Raw genomic sequence first — 15,686 nt, 5'->3', positions numbered from 1 at the left:
CCTTCTCAAGATATTCTATCCCTTGCTATCCTGCTCTTCCCTTCCTGCTATTACTGAATCTGTTGGTTTTAATGCACTTGGAAGAGGGTCATAGGTATTTGCACTGGCAGTATTCGTCTATGATTAGAGAGGGCAGAAGTAAACATTTTAATTGTGATTAATGCTGGTAGTTTTAACAGTTATAATGGAAGTATGTTACATGTGACTTTCATGTGAAATCTGTAGTTTATGAGTAAGGACAGTTTTTTGTTTGTTTTTAAATGTCTAGTTTCCTGAATTACTAGTAACATTTACTTAGTATAAAAATCAATATGATTTTTCTTTTTTTTCTTTTTGAGAGAGTCTTGCTTTGTCATCCAGGCTGGAGTGCAGTGACACGATCTCGGCTCACTGCAACCTTCGCTTCCTGGGTTCAAGTGATTCTCTCACCTCAGCCTCCTGAGTAGGTGGGACTACAGGCGTGCACCACCACACCCAGCTAATTTTTGTATTTTTAGTAGAGACGAGGTTTCGCCATGTTGGCCAGGCTGGTCTCGAACTCCTGACCTCGGGTGATCCAACCACCTTGGCCTCCCAAAGTGCTGGGATTACAGGCGTGAGCTACCATGCCCAGCCTCAATCTGATTTTTCTGCTTTGTATAAAAATTGGAAATAAAGATTATCTAGTTAGTGCTTAGATGACTTTTTTATGATATAAGCTTTATGGTTATGGTGAATGTATTTTGTGAAAAGGCCAAAAATGTGCTTTTGTGACTGAAGTTTTATCCTTTATGGTCTGTGCTCAAAGGCTTACTGAATTCTGAACCTATTTAGATAATTAATAGAACTGATAATTGAATGCAGTACTCTGAGTGATGTTTGAAGTTTTAAAGTAAGCTTCTCTTGGATAAAGTAAGTTTTCTTACCCGGCTTTCCATGAAACCTGAACTATTGGTTAATAGCTTAGTTGTTTTTGGATACTACCTAAAGAAAACTATCTTCCCTTTATGTGGATTATTGACACTGTTATGGGTTTCCACATAGATTTAAAGAAGTTAGGGAGATACTGGTTTTGCAGGTTGTTGTGTATAAAGCATTGGCCTTTCTTGGAGTAGTAACTAAGAATGTTTGTGTCATTCTGCCAATATTGAAGAATACAGATTGTTTAACTACAGTATGTTAAACAATTGTATGAATTGTAGTTAAACAATGTATTTCTTCTATATTGGCAGAATAACACAAAAGTTTTCTGTTTCTATTGATAGATGAATATGTGCTTAGGACTCTACTCTCAAAGAATTTGGTATTTTCATGATGTCTGTAGTAGTAATTCTTTGCGTTCAAATCCATCCCAAAGCCCATCTCGCTTGCACTCATTCTTCACAGAACACAAAAACAGAAAAATAAAACCCAGACAGCGTATTCCTTACTATATTAAAGTACACTTTTTTTTTTTGGACAGAAACCGCAAGTGTTTATTGCAGAAATCTGGCCAAGGTCCCAATTGGCTGGGCAGGTGAGATAGGGAGGGGTGGAGAAAGTGATCTGGCTCAGGGGCTCAGAGCTGTGAGGTGATATTGGGTGCCAGGCTGCAGGTTAGACCTATGCCATCTGGTTCCACGTTCAGGGCCTTCATTATGTCATCCTGTACCACCGTGGAGAACCTCCTGAGACATCGATAAAGTACAATTTTTTGATAGTTTGAAATTATTTTAATTTTTACATCGTTTTAGATGGAGGAGGCATTTATTTAGTTATATAATTTTTAACAGTCTCAACCAAAATATCTTTGTAAAAAATTTATTTTATATATCTACCAAGGTTTTTGTTTTTGTTTTTTGAGAGGGAGTCTCTCTCTGTCACCCAGGCTGGAGTCTAGTGGCGCAATCTCAGCTTACTGCAACCTCTGCCTCCCAGGTTCAAGCAATTCTCTGCCGCAACCTCCCGAGTAGCTGGGATTACAGGCGTCCGCCACCACACCTGGCTAATTTTTGTATTTTCAGTAGAGACAGGGTTTCACCATCTTGGCCAGGCTGATCTCGAACTCCTGACCTTGTGATTTGCCCGCCTTGGCCTCCCAAAGTGCTGGGATTACAGGCATGAGCTACCGCACCCAACCCAGTAAGGTCTTTACTACTTAAAACTGTGTATTTTCCACTACATTAGTATTAAATGCATACTAATGCTGACTGAACTCAACAATGTTATTTCTGATTGCTTTCAGATAATGCTTGATCTAATCTGGTATCTATAGCTAAGAATGTAAAGTAAATGAGAAATTATGTTACATATAGGTTTCTATGGCTGCATTCTTTTCTGTATAATTTTTATTTTTACAGTTTGATTATTGTAGACATATCAATACTCATAGTAATATCATATTTAAACACCTTTCCTATTTGTTCTGTTCTTATTTTTAAATAAGGGGATGCAAAATTAGAACTATATGTTTTACATCATCTTTTGCACATGCACTTTTTAGAAATGAAAAGGAATATGATTGACCTGGATAAATTAATATAATTCTTTGAAGGCTGAAGTAACCCATTTGATACCAGTAGCAGTTTCTGAAGTAGCTATGGCTAGAAACTTAAAATAAGCCTAATTAATGAGATGATTGTCTTTATGAAATTGGATGCTATAATATATCTGTGTTTTTGAGCACCCATACATTAAAGCTTGCATGCTTTAAAGGATATGTTTTTGTTTAACATCATCAGCATTCACTTTAGCCAAAATGATGGAATTCTTTTTTCTCCCCAGCTTTGAAAATCTAATATATATATATTTTTTGGTTTGTGGTTTTAATGTTCCATTGCAGAGCAACATGGGAGATGCTGAAGCAGGCAAGAAGACCTTCATTCCAAAATGTGCTCTGTGCCACACAGTGGAAAAAGGTGAAAAACACAAGACTGGTCCAAATCTCTGGGGCCTCTTTGGCTGAAAAACAGGAAAAGCACCAGGATTTTCTTATACAGAGGCAAACAAAAACAAAGGTAAAAACTAACAGTTGTGGGAGAGAACCAGATACATTGTAGGAAAGAATAAAGCATATGATTTGGCATTATAATAATTTCCTAATTTGCAGCGTTAAAAATGGACCACTCTTTACATATTACTGAAATATGGATTTATATCATAAGACCTGCATTTGGATAACTGATCATCCTTTTAATCAGAAGAATTAAGAATCTTGTATGGAACAGGTTTTTGCCTATACAGGGTATTTGATTTTAGTTAATACATTTTTCTTGAAAAAGTATAAGCTAGATTTTTAAAAAATCATATTTTAGTGGTATAATGGTAGTAGTGATGCTATGTGTAGTATTGATTTTAGCAGAGTGGGAGAAATATTATATAGTTTGAAGAGTATATTCAGCATGTTTTTTTGTTTGTGGGAAGAGGGTAAAGTGAGACAGTATCTTAGGATTAAGATCGAAGTGGTTGGAAAAGACTACACTATCTTTGCAAAGCAATTTGTCATTCCTGGATATTATAATCATATGGAGATATATATGTGTGTGTGTATATATATATATATAAAATCTCTGAGAATGGAGATTATAATATGATAATCCTGTTAAATATATATATGGTTATATATATATATATCAGCTTTTTTGAGTTTATATATATATATATCAGCTTTTTTCAAAATAGGGTATAACTCTATTTGAAACTTTTCTTGGGGCCCAGCATATCTTATAGGTTGGCATTTCAAGTCACTACTATTTGGAAAGGATTTTATTTTATTTTTTATTTCTTTTTATTATTTTTATTGAAGTGAAATTTATATAACATAATTAGCCATCTTAAAGTGTACAGTTCCGTAGCATTTAGTGCATTCATAATGCTGTAAAATCACTGCCTTTCCCTATTTTCAAAACTTTTTTATCACTCCAGAACACCTGCATCCATTAAGTAATCACTCTGCATTCCCCCTTAACCCTATTCCCTGGCAACCACTAATCTACATTCTGTCTCTTTGGATTTGCCTATTGGATCATATAAAAGGAATCATATAATATGTGACCCTTTGTGTCTGACTTCTTTCACTTAGCATAATGTTTTCAAGGCCCATCTAAATTGTAGCATGTATCAGTACTTCATTCCTTCCCCCCCGTTGGAAATGTTTATTTAACAACAACAACAAAATTACAACAAACAACCCGGAATACAACAGGTGGTACAGAGAAACTAAGTCTAGTAATTTTTTATGGCAATCAACACTTCTTGTGATGCTTTTCATTCCTTTTTATGGGTGAAATTCTAGTTATGGCCTCTAGCTACGTAATTCCAATCTCTGACTTTGTTATTACATGACCCCTGTGCATCTCTGTCTTTACATGACCATTTTCTCATAAGGACACCAATCATATTGGATTAAGGGCTCATCCTACACCAATATGACCTCATCTCAATTAATCATATCTGCAATGACTCTATTTCCAGACAAACTCATATTCTGAGTTACCAGGGGTTAGGACCTCAACATATCTTTATTTGGGGGAGACTCATAATAAAGGACTACTTTTACATATAAAATAAATACATAATTGGCCAAACATGGGGGCACACACATGTAATCCCAACACTTTGGGAGGCTGAGGTGGGAGGATTACTTGAGGCCAGGAGGATTACTTGGTCTGTAAGACCAGCCTGGGCAATGTAGTAAGACCCTGTCTCTACAAAAAATAAATTAGCTGATGGCTGGGCGTGGTGGCTTATGCCTGTAATCCCTGTACTTTGGGGAGCCAAGGCGGGTGGATCACCTGAGGTCAGGAGTTCAAGACCAGCTTGGCCAATATGGTAAAACCCCATCTCTAAAAAAAAAAAAAAAAAAAAACAACTTAGACCAGGTGTGGTGGCTCACGCCTGTAATCCCAGCACTTTGGGAGGCCGAGGTGGGCAGATCACGAGGTCAGGAGTTCAAGACCAGCCTGGCCAACATAGTGAAACCCCGTCTCTACTAAAAATACAAAAAGTAGCCAGGCATGGTGGGGTGCGCTTGCAGTCCCAGCTACTTGGGAGGCTGAGGCAGGAGAATCACTTGAACCCAGGAGGCGGAGGTTGTGATGGGCCGAGATCATGCCACTGCACTCCGGCTGGGGCAACAGAGCAAGACTTTGTCTCAAAAAAAAAAAATTAGACAGATGTGGTGGTATATTCCTCTAGTCCTCGTTACTCAGGAGGCTGATGCAGGAGGATGCCTTGAGCCCAGGAGGTTAAGGCTGCAGTGACCCATGATGTCACAGCTGTACTCTGGCCTGGGTGACAGAGTGAGACCCTGTCTCAAAAAAAAAAAAAAAACAAATTAAGAAATTAAGTAAATAAATTTATAAATACATAGTTGATAAAATACTTATACTAAAAGTACATTGAATAAAATTTAATATTTGTCAAGTCAGTAGTATTTTATCATCTTTTAAAATATCAGCATATTTATTATTAACACAATATCATTGTATTTGGGATGTGCAAAAATGCTGGTAATAGGTACTGGTAATAATTTGGTCTTTGTCCTGGGTTCCTGGCAAGGAACCTCGAAAACCTTGGAATTTCTAGAGTGACAAGAGTATGTTTGTTATTATAGTTGGCCCCTGGGACCAAGACCTGAGTTTATGTTTATAAGATGAATTGCAGTGAACTCCCAGATAGTTTCAGGATGGGTGCTGACCAAACTGCAAGGACCAATCAGGTGATTTCAGAATTAAGGCTTTGAGCTAGATGAGTAAGTCTGACCTCTGGGAACAGAAAGGGGGTTGGAGGTTGAGTTCAGTCACATGGCCAGTGATTCACACAATCATGCCTGTCTAATGAAGCCCCAATTAAAAACTTTAGACACTTTCAACTGGAACTCTGGTTGAGCTTCCTAGTTGGTGAACACATCCATGTGTTGGGAGAGTGATGAGACCTGATTGCACAGATAAATGACTCAGAAGCTTTTCATTTGGGACCCTCCCAGCTGTCACCCTATGGGTCTCGTCCCCTGACTAGTCCTGATTTGTATCCTTTGTAATACAACTATAATTGTAAATATAGTTCTTTCCTGATTTCTGTGAGTCGCTGTAGTAATAAATTATTGAAGTCGACGAGGTTGTGGGAACCCCCAAATTTGTAGCCAGTTAGTTGGAAGTTTGGGTGGCTTGGGGGCCCCTGAGCTTGCAGCTGGTGTCTGAAGCAAAGGTACTATGGAGTCTGCGCTTACTCTGGGCAGGTAGTATTAAACTTGCATTGCAGTTATTGCAATAGGATTCTCAGTTGATAGACTACTGAATAGATCAGTTTTTAACTCATCTTCATTGTTAGCATTTATATAGCTTTTTGATTTTTAAAGTAGTATTTCTCTATAGAGTCATTTTATTATTATTATCCTGTTATAAGCACAATTTTTGAACTTCTAATTTGTAGAGCAGTCTTAAGCCAATGTTGTTCCTCTAACTGCCAGTAGTTTGAGGAATTTATTCCTTAATAGCATTGATTTGAAATAATATTAAAACTTATACCAAATATGCCTTTTATTATATAGATTGTTGCCAACAGTTGTAAGGCTTGGTTTTAATATTATTTAAGAATTAGAAATAAAATTTCCCTAAATCGGATTATTTAAGTAATATTTGTGACTAATTTGAGGGTATAATATTATTATTTGTTAGTTCTGCTGATGAAATAAGACCAATAAGTAGCTTACTATGTTAATTGCACTAGGATTTTAAAATAAGTTTACTTAAAACTAAACAAGGATTTAAAAAATATGTTAGCACAGCTTGGCTAAAAACAGACTTCAATAAGTAAGAAGAACCAGGAAGTCAGTAGTTCAGTGTTAATAAAAATTGTGGTGCACTGTCAACCGTATTTTATTTTTTTGTGTTTGACCTTTCTGTTGCAAATAATTATACTATTTTTATTTTCAGAAGAATACAGAAATTCTCAATTTTAAAGATTCTTTGTCCCATATGACTTGTGTAGAATATAGTTTTACAAAACTCATGATTATACCAATAATCTTATATTATGTGGTTTTTAAAATCGTAGCAAAATATATATAACATAAAATTTACCATTTTAACCATCTTAACTTACAATTCTGTGTCATTTTAAGCACATTCGCATTGTTTTGCAACCATCACCACCATACATTTCCAGAACATTTTCATTTTCTCAAACTGAAACTCTGTACCCATTGAATAGCCCCTGGCAACTGACATTCTGCTTTTTGTCTGTGAATTTGACTGCCCTAGGTACCTAATACAAGTGGAATCAAATCATACAGTATTGGTCCTTTTGTGAGTGGCTTATTTCACTTAGCATAATGTCTTCAAGATTCATTTATGTTGTAACGTGTTGAAATTTCTATCTTTTTAAAGACTGAATAATATTCTATTATATGTAGATAGCATTTTGTTTATCTATTTATCCATTGATGGAGACTTGGGTTGCTTCCACCTTTTGGCTCTTGTGACTAATGCTGCTATGCACATGGGTGTACAAATATCTGTCGAGTCCATGTTTTCATTCCTTTGGGTATATACCCAGAAGTGGAATTGCTGAATCCCATGATAATTCTGTGTCTACTTTTTTGAGGAACAGCCATATCATTTTCCACAGTGGTTGCACCATTTTATGTTTCCACAGTTCCATTGTGAATTACAATACACAAGGATTCTAATTTCTCCAACTTCTCACCAACACTTATTTTCTGTTTTTGTGATAACAGCCATCCTAATGGGTTTGAAGTGCTATCTCATGTGGTTTTGGTTTTCATTTCCCTAATGATTGGTGATGTTGAACCATATATGTTGTGTTTTTCTTTCTTCTTCAATTTTTTTTTTTTTTTTTTTTTTTTTTTTTGAGATGGAGTCTCACTAACTCTGTCACCCAGGCTGGAGTACAGTGTTGTGATCTCGGCTCACTGCAACCTCTGTGTCCCAGGTTCAAGCTATTTTCCTGCCTCAGCCTCTGGAGTAGCTGGGATTACAGGCATGCGCCAACACATGCGGCTAATTTTTTTTTGCTGTTGTTGTATTTTTAGTAGAGACGGGGTTTCACCATGTTGGCCAGGCTGATCTCGAACTCCTGGCCTCAAGTGATCTGCCCACCTCAGCCTCCCAAAGTGCTGGGATTACAGGCGTGAGCCACTGTGCCTGGCCGTACTGTATTTTTAAAAACATCAGTAAATGGATAAAATTTTTCTTTTGAGAATAATGTCTTTATAGTGCGTTGAAGCACCACTTGCATTTTTGGGCAATGATAGTTGAAGCGGGTTTTAGAAACAAATTGTTTGAATTAATTCATGATTTTTCCAGGATTCTATGCTAATAAATGGTGGAACTAGGATACAAACCCTGGTTTTCTTGGGCCTTTAAAGAAATCGTATCATGAGATTAGCATATTAGCTAAACTATCTTATTAGGGATTTAAGTCTTTATCTTTTGCTTATTGTCATGTCAAATTTTGTTAGTGGATGTAGTAGGAGCACATTGAATCATAAATGTATTAATAACTTTAAAAATATTTTGAAATACTTACATTATACAAAAATCCAAATAGTTCAAAAGAAATATTTACCATTATGCATGGTAAGGAAATTATGTATGTTCACTTTTCCTGAAATTCTCCTATTCCTGTCCCTCTACCAACTAAATTTATTTGCCAATATTATTCTGTTTGATAATTTTGATAGTCATATTTATACTTTAAAGAATATCCATGTGCCTCTACAATTAGATTGATCTACATTAAGCAACATCTGCTTATCCTCCACTATGAAGGATGAGAAAGCCAAAATATTTATACAACCTCCCATTTTTCATAGTCTCCAACTCTTACCACTTAGGTATGCTGTTATTTCTACTCTGATATGCCATATATCATTTACATCCCATGTAACCATAATTACCATAGTTGTTTTTAATGTTTGTTCTACATTTAAATAGTACCAGTGAGTGTTCCCAGATGTTACCATATTATCTTCATTTATCTTTTGGTTAGTGGATGGTTTTCTATTCATTATAACAATAAGAAAGTATCACCAGAACTATATTGTCCCAGTTTTTGGATGTTTAAAAACAGCTGGGGATCGTTATGACACTTGAATGATAATTTGGTCGTAAAATTATTGGGAGACATTTTAATTGCTCAGGATTTTATATGCTTTATGTTGAATTATTGTTTGGAGAAATATGAAACCAGCCTGATGGCTTTCCATTATGAGTTACTTGGTTTTTTATTTTATTTTTTTCTCCCTATGTTTCAGTAAAAGTCTTACTGAGAGTTAGCCAATTTGCTAGGCTATATCTAGACCTTGACTGATCAATTTCACTATCTCCTGGGACATGCTATATTCTTCCAATTGATAGATTCAGTGCCTTTAGTTTTGAAAGTTTTCTTGAATTATATGTTGTAATAGTTTTACTCTATTTCATTTGTTTTTTAAAAAATCTTACTTCGGCCACCGGTTGTGCAGATCTTGTATCTCTTTGTCTGAGTATCTTCTGTATCTGTCATTTGACCTGGAGCTGATAGCTGGAATGATCATTTAAAACTATTTTTTCCATTTCATTTTTATCAGTATTTTGAAGTCTGATTGTGCTAGCAGCAGCATTGTCCCTTTTTGCTGTCATTTATATGTTTCTGTTTTATCATTTTCCACTAGCGTCTTTGTAGCTCTATGATATGGTTTGGCTCTGTGTCCCCATCCAAATCTCATCTCGAATTATAATCCCCATAATCCTCACATGTCGAGGGAGGGACCTGGTGGGAGGTGATTGGATCATGGGGGTGGCTTCCCTCATGCTGTTCTTGTTGTAGTCATTGAGTTCTCACGAGATCTGATGGTTTTATGAGTGTTTGGAAGTTCCTCCTTCACACTTCTCTCTCCTGCCACCTTGTGAAGAAGGTACCTTGCTTCCCCTTCATCTTTCTCCATGATTATAAGTTTCCTGAGGCCTCCAAGCCATGTGGAACTGTGAGTCAGTTAAACCTCTTTCCTTTATAAATTACCTAGTCTCGGGTATTTCTTTATAGCAGTGTGAATGGACTAGTATAGTAAATTGGTACCAGGGGTTTGGGGCACTTCTATAAAGACACTTAAAAATGTGTAAGAAATGGCTGAGCATGGTGGCTCACACCTGTAATCCCAGCACTTCGGGAGGCCAAGGCAGGAGATCAAGACCATCCTGGCTAACACGGTGAAATCCCGTCTCTACTAAAAATACAAAAGATTAGTCGGGTGTGGTGGCATGCGCCTGTAGTCCCAGCTACTCAGGAGGCTGAGGCAGGAGAATTGCTTGAACCCTGGAGGCGGAGCTTGCAATGAATTGAGATGGCACCACTGCACTACAGCCTAGGTGACAGAGCAAGACTCTGTCTTAAAAAAAAAAACAAAATGTGCCACTCCAGTTTCAACTATGGCTAACTGGGTAATGGGCAGATGTTGGAACAATTTGGAGGGCTCAGAAGACAGGAAGATATGGGAAAGTTGGGAGCTTCCTAGAAACTTGTTGAATGGTTTTGACCAAAATGCTGACAGTGATGTGGACAATGAAGTTCAGGCTGAGGTGGTCTCAGATGAAAATGAGGAACCTATCAGGAACTGCAGTAAAGGTCACTCTTGCTATGAGTTAGCAAAGAGACTGGCGGCATTTTGCCCCTGCCCTAGAGATCTATGGGACTTCGAACTTGAGAGAGATGATTTAGGGTATCTGGTAGAAGACATTTCTAAGCAGCAAAGCGTTCAAGAGGTGACAGAGCATAAAAGTTTGGAAAATTTGCAGCCCGACCATGTGGCAGAAAAGAAAAACGTGGGCCAGGCGCGGTGGCTCAGGCCTGTAATCCCAGCACTTTGGGAGGCCGAGGCGGGCGGATCATGAGGTCAGGAGATCGAGACCATCCTGGCTAACACGGTGAAACCCTGTCTCTAGTAAAAATACAAAAAAAAAAAATTAGCTGGGCTTGGTGGTGGGTGCCTGTACTCCCAGCTACTCTGGAGGCTGAGGCAGGAGAATGGCGTGAACCTGGGAGGCGGAGCTTGCAGTGAGCTGAGATCGCGCCTGGGCGACAGAGCAAGACTCCATCTCAAAAAAAAAAAGAAAAGAAAAGAAAAGAAAAACCTGTTTTCTGGGGAGAAATTCAAGCTGGCTGCAGAAATTTCTGTAAGTAACAAGGAGTTAATTGCCAAGACAGTGTTAAGCACCAAGACAATGGGGAAAATGTCTCCAGGGCATGTCAGAAACCTTCAAGGCAGCTCCTCCAATTACAGGCCTGAGACCTAGGAGGGAAAAATGGTTTTGTGGGCCAAGCCCAGGGCCGCACTGCTGCTCTGTGCTCTGTGCATCCTTGGGATTTGGTGCCCTGCTTCCCAGCCACTCCAGTTCCAACTATGGCTAAAAGGGGCCAAGGTACAGCTCAGGCCGTTGCTTCAGAGGGTGCAAGCCCCAAGCCTGGAAAGCTTCTATGTGGTATGGGGCCTGCAGGTACACAGAAGTCAAGAATTGAGGTTTGGGAACCTCTGCCTAGATTTCACAGGATGTATAGAAACACCTGGATGTCCAGACAGAAGTCTGCTATAGAGGCAGAGTCTTCATGGAGAACCTCTGCTAGGGCAGTGTGAAAGGGAAATGTGGGGTTGGAGCCCCATCACAGAGTCCCCACTGGGGCATTGCCTAATGGAGATATGAGAAGGGGGCCACCATTCTCCAGACCCCAGAATGGTAGATCCACCAACAGCTTGCATGTGTGCCTGTTTTGCCACAGACACTCAATGCCAGCCTGTGAAAGCAGCCAGGAGCAGGGCTTTACCCTGCAAAGCCACAGGGGTGGAGCTGCCCAAGACCATGGGAACCCACCTCTTGCATCAGCGTGACCCAGATGTGAGACATGAAGTCAAAGGAGATCATTTTGGAGCTTTAAGATTTGACTGCCCTGCTGGATTTCGGACTTGCATGGGGCCTGTAGCCCCTTTGTTTTGGCCAATTTCTCCCATTTGGAAAGGGTGTATGCACCCATTGCTTGTATCCCCGTTATATCTAGGAAGTAAATAACTTGCTTTAGATTTTACAGGCTCATAGGAGGAAGGGACTCACCTTATCTCAGGTGAGACTTTTGACTATGGACTTTTGAGTTAATGCTGAAATGAGTTGAGACTTTGGGGGACTGTTGAGAAGGCATGGTTGGTTTTGCAATGTAAAAATGATGTTAGATTTGGAAGGGGTCAGGGGTGGAATGATATGGTTTGGCTCTGTGTCCCCACCCAAATCTCATCTCGAATTGCAATCCCCATAATCTCCACGTGTGGAGGGAGGGACCTGGTGGGAGGTGATTGGATCATGGGGGCAGTTTCCCCCATGCTGTTCTCATGATAGTGAGTTCTCACAATATCTGATGGTTTTATAAGTGTTTGGAAATTCCTCCTTTTCATGCTTCTCTCTCCTGCTGCCTTGTGAAGAAGGTGCTTGCTTCCTCTTCACCTTCCACCATCATGGTAAGTTTCTTGAGGCCTTCTCAGCTATGTGGAATTGTGAGACAATTAGACCTCTTTCCTTTATAAATTATCCAGTCTTGGGTATTTCTTTACAGCAGTGTGAAAATAGACTAGAACACTCTACTTTGAGCCCTTAATTCATAAAGGCCTTTTTTGAATCCATGGAAATATGGCTATGATTTTCATCTGCCTATTTATTAATACATAATTTCTGATGTGTATTTTTCATTTAACATTTCGTTTTTGTTTTTCGAGACAGGCTCTCACTCTGTTGCCAGGCTGGAGCACAGTTGTGCAATCTCAGCTCATTGCAGCCTTGACATCCTGGACTCGATCATCCTGCCTCAGCCTGCTGAGTAGCTGGGACCCCAGACGTGCACCACCATGCCCGGCCATTTCTTTTTTCTATTTTTTGTAGAGATGGGGTTTCACCACGTCACCAAGGCTGGTCTTGAACTCCTGAGCTCAAGTGATCCACCTGTCTCAGCCTCCCTAAGTGCTGGGATTGCAGGTTGCAGGTGTGAGCCACCATGCCTGGCCTAACTTTTGCTTTTCATATTCCTTTCTGCTGTGTGTATATATGTGGGGTGTGTGTGTGTGTGTGTGTGTGTGTGTGTGTGTATGTGTGTGTACTGTGTGTATTGTGTGTATTGTGTGTATTTTCAGTACTTTCTTGTGCTGGTTATTTTTGATTATTACCCATCTTCTGATGAAGATAATCTTTTTGGACTAGTTATTTGCAGAAGGAAAATAAGGATGATGGTTTGAGTTTTCCAGTTAGTTTTGATGTCTTCCTTACCCATAGTTATATTGGAGATAACATATGCCTGAGCAGGTATGGGTTTATGTTTTGGTGGGGCTGTTATTTGGCTCTTTACTTCAGCTGGCAAAGACTGGCAGGCCTGGGGTTATGTTACCTTTGCAGTTTCTCTTGTACCTTATAATATAAGTTAGAGTGCTTCTTTCAAAGAGGACATATTTATGTTTTCTTCATTCATCCTGGCTCCCCTGGTCCTCCATGGTGTCAAACTGAATTTAAGAAGACTTTTATGGCCAGCAGATATATCCTATTCTTTTTGAGCTAAACAAAGGCTTATGCCTTTGCCTTTCAGAGTGTGTCACATACTTTGGAGAGATGCTTAGTGAAAGGTGTCATTACACTCTGGTCTAGGTTTCATGACCTTGGTAGGCTTCTAATTATAACAATTATAACAGGTGCTTCCTCAAAGGTTTTATCAAAAGTGAAGGTAGCATTTCTGTTTCTCTTTCTCTATGTTCTTTTTGACTGGTTTTAGAAAGAAAAGAAAGGAACCTTTCTCTATTGTCTTAAAACTGGATTTTTGAAATCATGGATTTTGATGGAGATCTGAATAGAGGCAGCTTGGTATGATAGGTAGAAAAAACATGGAAATATGAGTTAGTAGTCATAAATTCTTGACTCTAGGTAGCTTTGTAATCTTAGGACAAGCTTTGGACCATCATTTACTAATCTGCAAAATTAGAGATTGGATTACATGATCTCTAAGACCTTTTCTAGAAGGAACTCACTGTGATTCTTGGAGGATGAGAAACTGCTTAAGCATAATATGTCTTTGGTGGTAGTTCATTGGTTTACCATAGAAGACCCTAAACAGTATGTGACTGTTTCTACAGTATGGATTTCTACAGAGAAGCCAAGGAGTGGAGACAAATTTTGGAAATTTCTTATAGGTCAGGATCTATAAGTCTCAGTTAAAATAGCCTCCCTACTGAGTCCAAGATTAATCTTTTGTTCACATATGTAGGTCAGATCAGAAAGTGAGCCCTACAAATGTAACTACACAAACTTGAAACTTACCTTCACCTTTGTAGGTATTGTATGGGGAAAAGAGACTCTGATGGAATATTTGGAGAACCCAAAGAAATATATCCCTCGGACTGTATGTGGTGGCTCACGCCTGTAATCCCATCACCCTGGAGGCCGAGGAGGGCGGATCACCTGAGGTTAGGAGTTCAAGACCAGCCTGGCTAACATGGTGGAACCCCATCTCTACTAAAAATACAAAAAATTGCTAGGTGTGTTGGTGTGCGCCTGTAATCCCAGCTACTTGGGAGGCTGAGGCAGGAGAATGGCTTGAACCTGGGAGGCGGCGGTTGCAGTGAGGAGAGATTGCACCATTGCACTCCAGCTTGGGCAACAAGAGCAAAACTCCGTCTCAAAAAAAAAAAAAAAAGAAAGAAATATATCCCTGGAACTAAAATGATCTTTTCTAGTCTTAAAAAGAAGAGTGAGAGAGAAGATCTTATTCAATATTTGAAATGGGCAACATCTTCACTTCGGAAATGTAAGCCAAAATTTCTGATTTCAAAAATTGCACGTTTAGAGAAGTCATATTTGATCTTTTTTGATCAGCCTGTAGTAAGTTTAGCATTTTAAAATAAAGGTTGATATTTTTTATTGTGTGTGATCTACTGATCAGGAGCCCTTCAGATTCTGAACTCGCTTTTGTTGGCATGCTCAGGAAGGGGATAGGTCAAGATGGAGGAGGAGAAGGAAGGAAACTAAAATCTGTTGTTGTTCAGTAGTCTTTACATGCACAAAATAGTTTATAAGTCTAACAACTACTATTGATGATGGCTTCCACATACTTATTTCTCTGTAATTGGAATGTAAATATAGAAGACCTTAGCTTTAATTTTCATTAAGTTGTGCTTGGTTATGTGTTTGCTTTTTATTATAAACAATACTTAAAGCAACTTTTTAAAAAGTAGGGAAAATAAGGTCACATAGTTGATCTTACCTTAGGAATGTTTTTGGGAAAAAAGAGCAAATTGTTGACCTTGGGTGACTTAAAATAAAAGAGAGAAGGAGAAAAGCATGTCCAATGTTTTAAATATTTGTATCATATAATATGTAATCTTCCCACATTAAGATACTTTGCTAATCCTGAGTAATATGAAGGTAAATTTGCAGGGAAGGATAGCAGGGACACTGAAAGAGAGGGAGAAAAAAACCCTAAAACCTTCATCATAAATGTGGAAAAAGCCCCCACCCCACCCCCTTACAGCAAATATAAGAGATGCATGGTGGGGCAGGTCTACAGCAGGGCCTGGGTGGAAGGGAACAGTGGCTTTGTGTAGTGTGAGGCAGCCCCTGCAGCAGCTGTGCAGTCCTGCAAGTGTTCTATCACCCAAATGATATGGCCCAATGCAAGAAGGAGAAGCTGAGTCTGTACCAAAGGGATGG

At 38.9% G+C, this 15,686-nt stretch overlaps 1 protein-coding gene across 1 annotated transcript; it reads left to right on the top strand.

Moving 5' to 3' along the window:
• Positions 1-2,806: 2,806 nt before the first annotated feature.
• Positions 2,807-14,876, top strand: LOC112132396 (cytochrome c 2-like). The gene is given in 3 exon segments (XM_054548834.1): positions 2,807-2,975; positions 14,312-14,379; positions 14,679-14,876. Coding segments are annotated over 3 exon segments (435 nt in total).
• Positions 14,877-15,686: the final 810 nt, after the last annotated feature.

This window comes from Pongo abelii, chromosome 11 (assembly GCF_028885655.2).
Source record: "Pongo abelii isolate AG06213 chromosome 11, NHGRI_mPonAbe1-v2.0_pri, whole genome shotgun sequence".
Taxonomy (NCBI): domain Eukaryota; kingdom Metazoa; phylum Chordata; class Mammalia; order Primates; family Hominidae; genus Pongo; species Pongo abelii.
The sequence above is the reverse complement of the archived record's forward strand: the minus strand, read 5'-3'. Positions and strand labels throughout refer to the sequence as shown.